The sequence below is a fragment of the Astatotilapia calliptera genome, chromosome 23 (assembly GCF_900246225.1).
Source record: "Astatotilapia calliptera chromosome 23, fAstCal1.2, whole genome shotgun sequence".
Lineage (NCBI taxonomy): Eukaryota > Metazoa > Chordata > Actinopteri > Cichliformes > Cichlidae > Astatotilapia > Astatotilapia calliptera.
In genome coordinates this window covers 35,315,762-35,330,040 of record NC_039323.1, presented here as the reverse complement: position 1 = coordinate 35,330,040, position 14,279 = coordinate 35,315,762, and the positions used below count along the sequence as shown (strand labels likewise).

Genomic DNA, 14,279 nt, shown 5'->3' with positions numbered 1-14,279 from the left:
ATAGTTATTCCTTTTGAGGTCAGAATTAAGTGTCGCATTAAGGTGTCTGATGTGGCACAGCCACCCGCCACCCCCGCCACACACACACACACAGACAGACACACACACACTTCTTCCATTCTTTTGATTCCTCTCCAGAAAGATCCGTGCCCATCTCAGTTCTGGAACACTGAATTCCTAAATGGTGACGCTTGCTGCACACTGAAAATGGTGGCACAGTGCATCCTCTGCATTTTTATAGATCTACTTTGCATATTGAATTTAAGTGGGTCAAGTGAAAAGTCAATTAACAAACAAGCACTTGAAAGACCGGAGAAAAAAAGCAGATTTTGAACATGTTTTCTTATATTTTTAAACTTCTTGACTTACAAAACTGTTTGCATATCAAACAAACCTATTACGTTTCGACACCAAAAACATAATCCAGCACATCTTTATGTTTCATACCCGCTGACTTTGCGAAGATGTTAAATGATGTTTATATAAAACACCTGCTCATCCATTGACAGACGACAATCTGGATTATGTTGTCGCGGTATAATTGCAGAAGGCCAGCCTTACATAATGGTCATTGATTAATACCCATTGATTTCAATTCTCACTGACGACGCAACCTCCACTTTAAGTGGAGCACGTATACACTGTCTTTATCTTCTTTAACTGAGTGCCCACCATAGTCTGATCTGGTCAGCCGATATATTGTTAACTGATTATGGCATAAAACAACTTTTAGCTGTTGGAAAACTCTCTTGATTTCACATCTAAAACCCACATGCTGAACCAAAAACCCAAATGGCCTCATTCCACCTTCAGTTTCCGCATAAGCACATTATATGAACCTGACATCATGTTTATTTGATGACAATAACATAGTTTGGTCAATATAGTGCAATAAGTGCAAAGCAATCAAAACAAAAGAAACCCATAATCGATAGAGAATTTGCCAATGCTCGTATAAAAATAGGTGTTACATTGATTAAAATGCCAGTATTACACAACATAATTAATACTTCAAATATCATTTATGAATTTTTGTTTTGATAACATATCAATCCTACATATTAAGAATGAATAGCCATATTCATTTTTAATATAATAATCTCCTTTATGAGAGCTCATTGAAGGCTAACTTGCCTTCCATTTCCAAAAAGTGCAGAAAGCATACAAAGACACTTCTTTTTTCTTTTTTCTTTTTTTTTTTTTTTTCATCTTCTTCAAATGACGCAGTCTGTTTTGGACATTGGGGTGTGCCACTTTCCGAGAAACAAACGAAAAGAAAAACAAAAAAGGAAAAAGGAAAAAGTAAAGCCACTTTTACAATGCAGAGCTACAGTAAATGAAACTAGAAACATAAGCCTTTTTCCGGAGGATGATGGAGTATGATGACACAGGTAATACTGATGAAGAATCAAAAGTTTTGAAAAGACATGGCAGATTATATCAATAAATACTTACTTACAGACTACAGCAGAAAATAGTCCTACACAGTTTTGATGATCTGCTGTACAATGTGTTGGGTTTTTTTTTTTTTTGTTGTTTGTTTGTTTTTTCTTGTATGTCCAGGTGTGATTTTTATAAACATTTCTTTTTCTGATTCACAATATATCGTATGTATGGTTATATTCCTGAAAATGAAGTTGGGTAAGATTTACCTGTACACTTACATTTTTGTGTGTTATTCAATCTTCACCATAGAAAAATAGATTTTGCATCATCAGTTAAGCAATTTTGTTCATCCATGTCTCGAGAAAGCTGTATCCATTCCTGTAATGTCATGTTTCTGAAATAAGAATAAGATTGTTCGGCACACCCCGTTTCAACTCTTTCTCTTTCGCTTGTTTGTATTTGTGCCAAGGCACCCTAGAAACTGAGCCACTGTTTCAAGGAGGGTCGAGCGAGAAAATGCTTCATTATGCTCACGACTCTGTTGCTCAGAACTGGCTAAAGGTGGTCTGTTTCTCAAGAACTTCGAGGTAATCAGGCTCAGACTGCAGTTTAGCTTTTAGCTCCAAATACTCATTCCTGTTGGGCTCGACATAAACAGTACTGGGTGCTGTGCCATAGAGCACTGTTTCTCTTATTCTCTCCGGGTGCAAGAACTGACGTCTGACATCAAAATTTGGGTTGTACGTGTACGACACGGGACCCGTATACTTGTACTCTAAATTGGCCCCTGCTGGGATTGACGGGATGGACTGGTGGGGTGACTGCTTATCGGGTTCAAGGATCCCTCTGAAGAAATGGTCTGCATCCTGCACAGGGGAAGGGTTTTCACGTGGCTCGATGGTGCTAACACTGTATGAAGGGCTCCTCATCGTACTACTGTCCCTCTCATCATCTGGGGTACTCCTGTATGTGACCTTGAGCTCATGGAGGTCACGGTAATCCTCCACTGTGTTCCCCTCCCTTGACCTGTAAATGGGATTTTTGCACATATGGCCCATTGGATGGGGGATATATTCATATACATGACCAGCCGGGGCCTTAACTTTAGGTCCAGAGCGGTTGCTGTAGAGGCTGTACTGCAGGTTAAAAGAGCTGACGTCGGAGTTGTTAGTGCTAGTACGGTCACTCTGTGACTTTTTACGCTTTTTCATGACCACAACAAAGAGCCCCGCAGCCACAAAGACAGACATGATGAAAACAAGCAGGAGGCTGAGGATGAGGACGGAGAGGGGGACGGTGCTGCCAGGGGGTTCCAACCTCCGAGTAGCACCTGTGGTGACAACGTGTTCGTCCATGGGCTCCTCCGTAGGTGGAGTTGGCGAGACATAGGCTTCGGAGTAATCTGGGCAGAGCTGCTCTGACGGGACAGAACGCAGGTCCATTCCTGTGTGGCGTTTTGGCGTCTTGCACACGACCTCATTAACCACAGTGCCTGCACTGAGCTGCTCGAGCCATATCTTCATCCCCACTATGTCGCAGGAGCATTCCCAGGGGTTCTCAAACAGATCTATCTGCAACAGCAGCTTGAGCTGATCCAAAACACCACTCACGGGGAGGTTTTGGAAATGGTTGTTACGCAGATTAAGCCTAGACAGGGAGAGGCTAGAAAAGATGCCCACAGGTAAAGTTTTCAGGAGGTTGTTGTTCAGGAAAAGCAGCTGCAGATTAGGGAGATAGCGGAAAGTGCCCGCATCGACCTCCTTGATTTTGTTGTACTCTAAATAAAGATATTGTAAGTTCTGCAAACCAAAAAACATTTCTCCTGTGAGCCTGTCCATGAGATTACCATTCAAATACAGCCTACGCAGGTTGGTTAAATCCCCAAAAGCCCGGTCGTGGATCAGAGTTATCCTGTTGTTTCCCAGGTGAAGCAAATCCAATCCAGTGGCGTCGACAAAATCTGATCTCCGCACCACAGGGATGTAATTTCCAGTGAGATACATTTTTTTAGGATTGTATGGCTTGGGTTTTAGGTCAGAAATGCTTTCAATCTTTCTCTCTTGGCAGTTGACATTTAACCCAATTTCAGATATCTGCAGATTACATGTGCAAGCAGTGGGGCAGTCCAAAGGCACAGGAGATTTGGTCTGAAAAGCAATGATGGGGCCATAGTTGTATGGATTGCCGCCTGGTATTCGGGAGGTGGGCTTTAACCTGGTTCTGTTCAATTGCCGTGTGCCCTTGGTAGGCCTGGAAGAAGACCTTAAAACAGCCGAGGAGGTGGCAGAGGCTGTGACAGCGGCTGGTGTGGTCTGATAGTATCCATTAGTGCTGCTAGGTGGCGCAGGCCTGACTGTGTCTTCTAGGGGTCTTCGTGGGCAGAGTTCCTGCTTTGACACCTCATCCAGGTCTCTTCCATGGAGCCTGAATGGCGTCTCGCACACCACTTCTCCCACCAGAGCTGTGTAAGCTATACTCTCCAGCCAAGCCTTCAGAGCAATGAGCTCGCAGGAGCAATTCCACGGATTCTCCTCCAGTTGTAATTCCACAACTTTGTCCATGTGCTCTAGGAGGCCAATATAGGGGAACATTTTTAAGCGGTTCCCTCTCAGATCCAAGTGCGTAAGGGGGACATTCCGGAAGATGTTGGGAGGAAGGGCAGAGAGCAGGTTGTCATTCAGAATCATCACTGTTAGTTGGTGTAGTTTGCTCAGGGCGTTGGACTCTATGTTTGTGATGAAATTATAATCAATCTGTAGGTATTCCAAGCTCTCAAGTCCTTTAAAGGTTTCATCTCTCAGAACTTCTATCTTGTTGTTATTCAGGTGCAACCTTTTTAATCCCTGGAGTCCATTGAAGGCACCCGACTCTATCTCAGAGATATCATTGTTCCCCAAGTGCAGGATGGTCACCCCGGTGTAATTGATGAAATCATCGACCGACAGCTTCTTCAGGAGGTTCCCCGTGAGCAGGAGGTGGTACATGGAGTACTGGACAGGGCTGATCTCCGTCAGCCTGATGATCCCCCGGTTCTCGCAGCTCACCGTCAGGATCCCTTCCTTCTCCTCGCACGTGCACAGGTTTCGGCAGATCTCCCCATAATTGTCATACATCTCAACCAGCCTCAGAGATGATGCAATCAGAAGTATTATTTTTAGGATCCAGATATGCATTTTTCCTGGGAGAGGATGCCCCAGCTCACTCAAGTGCAGTACCAGTATGAGGTGTCATCTAAGGAGGGGAGAGAAAAGGACGAGTTGTGTTTTACACATCATGGGCACAGGTGCAATATTTACAGAAATGCAAATTTGCTCACTCAGAAGAGCCTAAAAGAGCAAACATTAGATGTATTCACACACATACACACGCACACACACACACACACACACATACACACGCACACACACACGCACACATATTTTTCCAATATGCAGATGTGTTATGTCGGCATCATTTTGATTTTGAAAGTGGCAGAAAACAAGTTGCGTGTTTAACAACTACATGCATAAAGAATGTTGTATTTAAAGTAACACAAGTATCCGCTATTGGACGGTCACTGCGCATTTTTTGATAGCTCGCCTGAATTCCAATCCATCTTGTTAGAATAAGAAGAAGAAAAAGAAGAAGCTATCGCCATCCACCGTTTGCAGACTCGGAGATTCCAGTATTTGTTAACAGATGACAGTGGAAAAACGACAAACGACACTTCTTGTCAGGTAATCTCGAGTCTCATTCCTTGTGAGATGGGTGATTGTTGCATTTACGGTCTCTGTTATTATTATTATTATTATTATTATTATTATTATTATTTGTATGTGTAAATGTTTGTTTGTTTGTCTTTTCCTTTGACGATTCAAACTCACATTAAAACCTCGAGGATGAACTCCTATCTCCGAACTACAAAGATACCTCACTCACCCCTCATACCCGACGACTTGGGGAAACTGTCGGATCCCTTCTCTCCACCTCCACCACATGAGGATGAAAGACGGGGGGGTGAGGGGGGGGGGGGTGTTTATTCCTGTGCTATGATTAAAAATCGTCCTCGGTGCGAATAAAAATAAAATGCCGGTTCCCTGATACCAATCGACAGGGACAAGCAGACAGTCCTCATCTCTGTAGAAAAATGGATACACATATATATATCCGACCTGCCATAGAAAATGTGAATATGAGCCTACAAGGCGACAGTCGCAGCCCTTCTTCTTCTTCTTCTCCTTCTTCTGCTGCTGCTGCCCACGGGCGGAAAAAAGAGGAAAAAAAAGAAAAGAAAGATTGAAAAGAAAGAAAGGAGAGGAGTTGATCAAAGGCAAATCTCGCGGAGGATCTCTGATCCAAACTACATTTTGACGTGGAGTAGATAATTCTATAATCAAGTATTATGTATGGCATCTGCTATATAGAAGGTTACAGATCTCTCTCTCTTTCTCTCTCCCTCTCTCTCTCCGCCTCAGACGCGCGCGTGCACACACACGCGCGTGCACAGCAGACGCACACATTTGGGTCTGTGTGCGTTCCTTAAAAGAGCACAAAAGCCCACACATCGCTCCATAAATTCCCCCCCTCCTCCCAAAAATCAAAATAAAATAAATAAGCGCAATTTTAACGCACGCACACAGGTAGCCTACTCCACCACTGAGGTGTCAATCAAAATGTTTGAAATGTTTCAGTTTAACACCATTTCAAATAAATAAATAAATAAATAAATATTTGTTTCTAAAAGCCAGGCTCACGGAAATAATGGAGATATAACTTGGAACGCCAGTGCATCAGCGCGCCTTGTCTTTGCAGAGCATCCGTGTGCGGATGCAGCAGGCTTTTTTAAAAAAACGGGATGCTCTAACTGGAGCGCAGAAATGCGGGCTCTGTGCTTGTTACTGGCACAGCGGCCGCAGACACCTTTCTTAAAAGCACCTTTAAATCCGGGATCAACTTCAGTAATGTGACTGAGGGTGGAAGCAGGTTTCAGCACCACGGAGAGATCCCCCCCCCCTCCACACACACACACACACACACACACACACACACACTCACCCCTCCTCCTCCCAATAAAAAAAAGAACACGTTAAAAAGGCATAACGTCTCAGCTGAGACAAGCAGTTAAACCAAAAGAAAGGGGGGGGGCAAGAAAATAAATCAGGGTTTTCTTACCGTGCTGATTCCGGTAAACGCCAAAACATGCTGACAATCACGGCTGTGTCCGGTCTTTTCCCCCCAGCCTCAGTGAAAACATGGATTTCGTGATTTCACTGTCCGCCCTTCAGCCGGATTGTTAAAAAATAAAAGAAAAAGGAGGAAAAGAAAAGAAAAGAAAGAGGAAAGAAAAAAAATCAAGTCAAGTCTCCGCGGTGTTTAGCTCCATAAACCAGGCATGGACGAGCGCGGGTAACGTTCTCATTCACGCCGATGATGTGACAGCCTGCGCGGCGAAACGGGCTCCGGTGCTCTCCCAGCGCCGACTGAAATTAGCAGTGTCATCTCGGAAAAAGAGCCAAAACCAAAGTTGGAACATGGTCGGGAGGCGAGGGGGGCGAATAAAAACGCGGTAATCCCACATCAGACAGGACTTGCCGCATGCATTTTAACTGTGACTTTCATCCATGCGCACTGACGAAGGAAGCGGCTCAGAGAGAGGCACGAATCCCCCCCACCCCTGTCTGCTGCCAGCGGTGCGGCTCCTACCAGTTTATGTATAGATCTGCCCAAGGTCTCTTTATTTCAATTGCCAGTGCGTCCAAATCGACCGGAGATCAATGTTCCTCCAGTTGCCTCCTCGGATGCGAGAATCCGATCCCCCCCCCTTTCCTCCTCTTCTCCTTCTTCTTCTTCTGTTTTCTGCAGTTCTGTTGCTCCTGCTCATAGGATATCCTATGTACGCGCGCGCTTCATCTTTCCACCCAGCGTTGTCAACTAGTGGAACTTGATCTCGGTTGGTTGGTGCAAACCAGCCCGTGCCCTGCAGCGAAGGACGTATTATGAAATAATTACCGTAGCATGGCAGTGAAAGTCACTCGTGAAAATGCATAAATCCCCCCCGATCTCAGAGACTGTCACAGCACGGAAATGAAAAGCAATTTAATGCGCGCAATAGTCTTTAAGGGGGGTGGTTTAGGAAGGGGAGGAGGGGGGGGGGGGGGGTGCAAGCTGTGGTAATGTGGAGGAGGCGGGCTGGTGGTGCTGGGGAGGGGTGATGATGATGATGTGTGTGTGTGTGTGTGTTGGGGATGGGGGGGGGGGGGGGGGGGGTGGAAAAAGAGGGAGGCTGGAGGAAGAAGACCCGTAGAGGGCAGCATAATGATGAAAAAGGTTTCTTGGCAGGACTTGCATTCTCAGGCTGCACTTTGTAACTCGCTGTCTTTTGATTTAGCTGCAACAACCATTTGATTTGTCACTCAGCAGCCATTTAGCTGTTATCCACCAAGCCTTCCTCCACGCTTTTGAAAGTCACAGCTGGACACAGTGGGAGCTCTTCATTTGTCATTAAATGGCCACAGTACCCCCTTTGATTTCCTGTTTTTGAGAAGTTGGGAGAAGATGGCTGACACCCATCCTGAACTGCTGAAAAGAACATTCTTTGAGGCGCCATCAATATGAATTCTTGGCACTTCAGGAATGTATTAGCTGCACATTGTTATCCCCTTGCCTCCTTGTACTGGACTTGATCAACCAGCCAGTTATAGTGAACTCAAAGCAGAAAAGTCCAAAACTGCAGTACCACAAATGCCACTTGAGGCTTGCTTCAAAAGTGAGTCAACCCCCATAGACCCCCATGTTAAAAAGGCCCAACTTTAACATCTTTACAGCCTTCTAAAGTTTTTTGTAAGAGGGCAGCTGTAAGTGTTTATGTATACATGAACAATTATAAATCAAATCAAATCAAAATTTATTTATATAGCACATATTAAAACAACAGTGTTGACCATAGTGCTTCACAGTCAATAAAAACATGAGACAGTTAAAACAAACAATAAAAGAGGACAACAGACAATAGGTAACAACGCAACAAGCTAAAACAGCCAACTAGACAGAATCAAAAGCCAAAGTAAAATAAGTTTTAAGACGTAATTTAAAAGACTGGATAGACTCGGCAGTGCGAATATGAACGGGAAGGTTATTCCAGAGTCTGGGTGCCACGGATGCAAAGGCCCGGTCGCCTCTCGACTTCATTCGAGTCCTAGGTTGTGCTAGGAGCCTGTGGTTGGACGATCTAAGTGCTCTGTTGGGATTGTATGAATGGAGTAAATCAGAAAGATAACTGGGCGCTAAATTATTCAAAATATTAAAAGTGAACAAAAGAATTTTAAAATCTATACGATATTTAACAGGGAGCCAATGTAATTTGGCTAAAATTGGAGTTATGTGTTCATGAATTCTCGTACCTGTTAAAAGACGCGCAGCTGCATTTTGAATTAACCGGAGCCGGCAAAGAGAGGAGTGTTGGAGGCCCGAGTATAGGGAGTTACAGTAGTCCAATCTGGATGTAATAAATGCGTGGATAAGCTTTTCAAGGTCCTTTAAAGGAAGGAACGGCTTTGCTTTGGAAATCTGACGCAACTGGTAAAAGCTGTTTTTTACCACAGTGGACACCTGTTTCTCGAGTTTAAAAGAGCCATCCAGGAACACTCCGAGGTTTCTTACAGTGGAATTATAGTCTCTAAAGGTAAATTTACGGTGGGTCAGAGAGGTCAAATGAACTGCAACTCGTGAAAATTCCAGCAAGTAGAAAAACACAGCAAAAGCACACTAAGTACAACAAAAGTTGAATAAAACAGAACAGAAATCACAAAAAATTGAAAATAAATGCTGTAAAAGTCATAATTAAAAACTCAAAACAAAAAAGAAGTGTTTGTGGGGACACAATAACATGATGGACCAGCTGCAGAAGTGACAGAAACCAAAGCTAAAGAAGGACTGCTGTGAGACAGACACGTTTAAGAGAAGCAGTGTTCATCAGTGAGGCGGAAAACAATGCATAGTAACATGGTTTGTTACATATAATACTGAAAATACACATTTAGGCTACGTCCACACTAGATAGATTTGAAAACAGCGTTTTTGTCTGAAAACGCTCCACGTCCACACTAGCGTTTTCAGTCGTTGTCACAGAGTTGTGCGTCCACATTGAAATGGCCGATAATGCTTACATTCCAGTATTGCGCATGCGTGAAATGCAAGAAGATTCCGCCTGCCTCATTTCTGTCTGCCGTTTATTTACTTTCCAGCTCTTTGAAACATCACGGCAAAATGTTGAGGAGAAGCACCAAGTTTTTTAAATGGACTAACAATGAGGTGGAGTTGTTGCTGCGAGTAACACAAAAGTACAAAGTTGCAAAAGTGAGTGAGAGTTAAAGAATTTGAAGAAAAGTTATCTGGAGCATGTACAGACTGATGTTAATCTTTAATAGGGCTGTCAAAATTGAGAGCAAACAAAACAACTGCTGTATAATGCCCCCCGCTATCTTAGTTTAATTGGTCACATGACTGCATCATATGAGTAACATGCGTCCTCGTTTTAGAAAGTCTCCGTTTTCGCTGTCCACACTGCGACGCAAAAGCACCGTTTTCAAATGTATGCGTTTTCAAAACGCTGCGTTTTTCATGAGCGAAAACGGCGTCTCAGTGTGGACGGGAGGCCAAAATGGAACGAAAACGCAATAGTGTGGACGTAGCCTTACTGTTACTGTTAGCTTGTCACTTCTGTGTCCCCAAAAACACTTCACTTTTGTTTTGTTTGTTTTTTTGATGCCTTTTACAGTATTTTTTTGTTATTTCTGTTATGTTTTATTCAACTTATGCTGTATTTTGTGTGCTTTTGCAATGGTTTTCTGTCTGCTAGTCTTTTCTTAAGCTTGAGTGAATTTGACCTCTTAAGGCCACCATACAAATTCCAGACAGCTAGGCTTTACCAGCACCCATTGGAAGGTCGATGCAGAAATACCCTAATTATATTTTTATTTCCTTTTAGTTAAAGGTAGAGTAACATGTCTGGCTTGAAAAGGACATTTTTAATGCTGAATACAACTAAATGTTAATTTTTTAAGTAAAGTTGCCCCTCAGACTCAAGAACAAGGTTAAAGCAGGTTATGCTTTTTCATATTAGAGGTACAGCCCATCAAAAGCATTCAGAGTAAAAGGAAAAAATATTGATATTTATCTGCTTGTCATCAGTGTTTGTGCCCTGCACCCATTTTGCTAACAACCTATAGCATGCCATCCTGTGCTCTAAATACAGTGACCTCTTGCTCCTCAAACAATAACATGGAAGCAGTAATAATGCAAACACTGAGACTTAAAAACCCAAATCCACTGGGTGACATCAAGCTGACCATGTTTCTCTTTTATATAAAGTGTTTATGAACTACCTGCATTTTTAAAAGCCATCACCATAACATCTTATAACATCTATTGATATGGCAGGGCAAATTCCTCATTAAGACAACCTTTAACCTTAGATTAAGTGGGTATTAAAAATGTAGCAGACAATTCAGCTAAAGCAAACACATCACATCTCTTTATGGACCCTTCTTTGGATTAAGCTCCTAGTCCTAGAAATCACACATTTGCAAGAGATCTGCATTGAAAGAAATGAATTTACTCTAGGATTAGGTTTAATCCAGTTTTGCACCCAATACGCTAATGCTGCTGTGTCGCTATAAGTGTTCTGTATTTTAGCAAACTCGTGGCTTATTTGCCCTTTCTTGAAGAAGCAATTCAAGTCAAAGCCACAGCTGCCCTCTTACCCTCTTGCTGTGGAACAAGAAACTTTAGAAGCACTTAACTAAAGCCTAAAAAGAAAATCGAATTAAATCTAGCATATGGTGGGTCGCCATGTCCAAAGAGATTTCCCACTTAGTCAGTATTGTGTGGTAATAAGTCAACTCTTATGCTCTCTTTAGCATGCAGGGAACGACAATAAGCGGATGTGGCATCCATGCCGCCTTCTCAGAATTAACCGTGGAGATGCTTTGAATTATCTTAAAGTCTCTAGCTCTGTAATCGTATTAAGAGTGGTCTATCCTGTGGGGATAGACAAATCAGTATCTATGGAACCCCAGCTGGAATACAACGATGGAAAAAAAACTAATGCGGCAGGGTTTTTGCTTCCTCCCTCTGGAAAGGACTATGGCAGGCTCCCCTGAGAGGCATCATGGCATCATAGCAAGGGGGTGTAGCTGTCCTAAATTATTTTTTGCCTTAAATGACTTTGTGTATCGCTGATGGGAGAGCTAGATAGAGGGAGAGTGCTAGATAGCTTCAATAAAGTATGGTGGTCACAGTATGTGTGTGGACGTATCTTTAAATATGATCACATTTTCATCAGCACACACCGGCGTGTGTCAGGGAACATTTCTGTGGGCAAACACATATGTTACCATCTGTGTGTGTGGCTGTTAATCGCTGCTTGACACAGGCTAATGGGGTTCATACAAACATAAAAGCTATTACCATAGATCTGCAGCATAAAGCACATTGTACTGTAATATAGGTTTGGAATAAATAGGCAAGATATCAAATGCAAATTAAAGTTCACGCTATTGTGTATAGTCAGCATGCTGTAAATAGTTATAGAAACACATTTAATATATTTAATATCTATTTGAAAATGGTACAGAAAAATGCAAAAAAAAAAATCAACATAATTTTGCTCATTAGATGCCCACAAATGCTTGAAATATTGATTCACAAGGAATAAATAATGAATAATGTTTAAGAAAAGATGCCATATCATAATTTTTTCATGTGTTTACATTATTTTCATCAGTGGGTTCACATGGAACAAAGATTTGGAAACTTAAATCTTAGCACAGCATTGGATATCATCTTGTGTTGCTGCTGCCCATATTTAGACTGTGAATGCACACCTCAGACTAATGAACTACATCTGGTTAATAAGAACATTTGTAACTCCTGCCAAGTTAATGTATTATCAGATATTCTGGTAGTAGATACAGATTAAAACACTTTGGTAATATTGTAGGTCAGGGCATAATGATGGCTTTGATTCTTGGAATCAAAGCTGTGCTGACATAATTTTTTATATTTAAAATGATAAAAATCAAACAATTTGATCAGTTTAATAGTGTAAGCAACATGTTCCAGTTACGTGGTGTCATTTCATTTCTTCTTTCTTATGTAAACATTTGATAACTAAGAAGCTCAATTTGACATCAAAAATTTGCCATTGTTAGTAGATGTAGTTTTAATTTAATTTTTTATTTTTTTATTTTCACAATGTGCCAGAATAAATTCAATGGCTAACAAGTCCAGACTACATGTATGGCAGTTTAGGTCCTGTTATCCATGCTGAAGTAAAGAACAGAATAGGGTTTAGCATTGTATTGCCTTTCCTCTCTATAGAGTGCTTAAACACTTGTATACATATCTTTCAGCATTAATGGTGCCTTCACAGTTATGCAGGTTACTCATGCTGGTGTTGTCACCACATAATGCTTGATAGAGTTGAACTATGTGCTGAAAACAGGCTGGGTTCTCAGTCTTCTCTTTAGCTGGAGTATGCAGCAGTCATCATTTCCAAAAATAGTTTAATGATATTCTTAATCTTATAAGGTCAAAGCACAAGCTAGTCCTAGAGAACTATCCATAACTCTATATGATAGAGGAATGGTGGAAAAGTAAGAATAAAAATATTTCTTGGTTTTGTATTTATGTTGCTGTTTTGGGACCCTGATTGACAGGACTTTGGAGAGAACTTTTCAAAAGCCAAAGATATCATGTTGTTGGGAGGGACATAATCATCTTTAATCTTAGATGAGAATTTAAACCTTTGAGGCATAAATTATTAAAACATTTGCCAGGCAGAATGTCTTTTACAGAGAGGTGAAACCCTCCCTATCTTTACTTTTGAAATATTGGTCTTTTTTTTTTATAACAAATCATACTAGTAATTAATCCAAATGGATATTAGACTTTTTTCTAATGTGTTTCACAACACTGAATGTCCACAACCTTCAAAATGAAAGTTTATTTCTAACAAAAACAGAAAAAGATCTCAGTTTGAATGTTGAAATGCCATCTTTGACACGGTGTGGCAATCTTTCAGGAAAATGGGAAGAAATGTTGCTACCTTATATTTAATTTGACATAGATTTATAACGACTGAGCTTTGCATATTTCTTTCCAGGAAACAAGACTGAACTTTTTGTTTCATTGGACCAAAAAAAGAGGGGGTTATTCAAAGAAGTGCTGATCACAATAATCATAAATTCATTGTGTTTTTATGCACTTCACACACTTCAGTCTTACTGTGTTCTGGACTTGGCTGTCTGTGATATCAGAGAAAAAGCCTTCTGGTAGTCAGGCTATGAGCCAAAAGCAGTGGGTAGAGGAAATAATGAAATGTGCCTAAAAGAAAACATCTCTTTGGGGATATACACTATTGGTTGTTCTTTCCAATTTGACATTTTACATTTTATCCCCTTCCATTTAAAGAAAAAAGATTTCAGTCAGTGTTTTAATGTGCTGACTTGTTTGTCAGTGTATACAAGTGGATGTTAACTCTGAATAATTTCCTTTTCTGGGTCTGGAGATTTGTTAATGCAGTACATGACATCAGACAAACACTAAGTAATAAAATACTGCATTTATGTGCAATATAGCTGTAAATTAAACGAGTGAGATGCTTAACATTAAAGCAACCTCATCATTTAGGCTTACATTATTTTAAGGCAATTCTGACTGTTTCCCTTAATAGATATCAAATTATTTTGTCGGCAGAGAGCCTGATATGGATTGTGGTATGATTAACTTATGAAGTCTCATCTGACTTGCATGTCCAGAGGCCAATTGGTGCTGCTAGCAATTTCCGTTATAACCCAGTAGGTCTAGAACAGGTCTTCGGGGCCAGGATCCATTCAAAAACCTGATAATGTGAA

At 41.4% G+C, this 14,279-nt stretch overlaps 1 protein-coding gene across 2 annotated transcripts; it reads right to left on the bottom strand.

Annotated features, from left to right (window-relative positions):
- Window positions 1-327: 327 nt before the first annotated feature.
- Window positions 328-7,465, bottom strand: slitrk5 (SLIT and NTRK like family member 5). Of its 2 annotated transcripts, none has more exons than XM_026158662.1 (2): window positions 6,538-7,465; window positions 328-4,617 (listed from the first exon to the last, which is right to left on the bottom strand). In XM_026158662.1, the coding sequence occupies exon 2, from the start codon at window positions 4,557-4,559 to the stop codon at window positions 1,932-1,934; it is 2,628 nt and encodes an 875-aa protein (XP_026014447.1). In that variant the 5' UTR covers window positions 4,560-4,617; window positions 6,538-7,465; the 3' UTR covers window positions 328-1,931. The 2 variants fall into 2 exon arrangements, with proteins under 2 accessions (XP_026014447.1, XP_026014448.1); XM_026158663.1 differs by lacking the exon at window positions 6,538-7,465 and adding an exon at window positions 5,305-5,633.
- Between the last annotated feature and the right edge of the window lie 6,814 nt (window positions 7,466-14,279).

Coding starts and splice junctions, on each gene's coding strand:
- slitrk5 (XM_026158662.1), bottom strand. CDS start 4,559: ATGCATATCTGGATCCTAAAAATAATACTTCTGATTGCATCATCTCTG.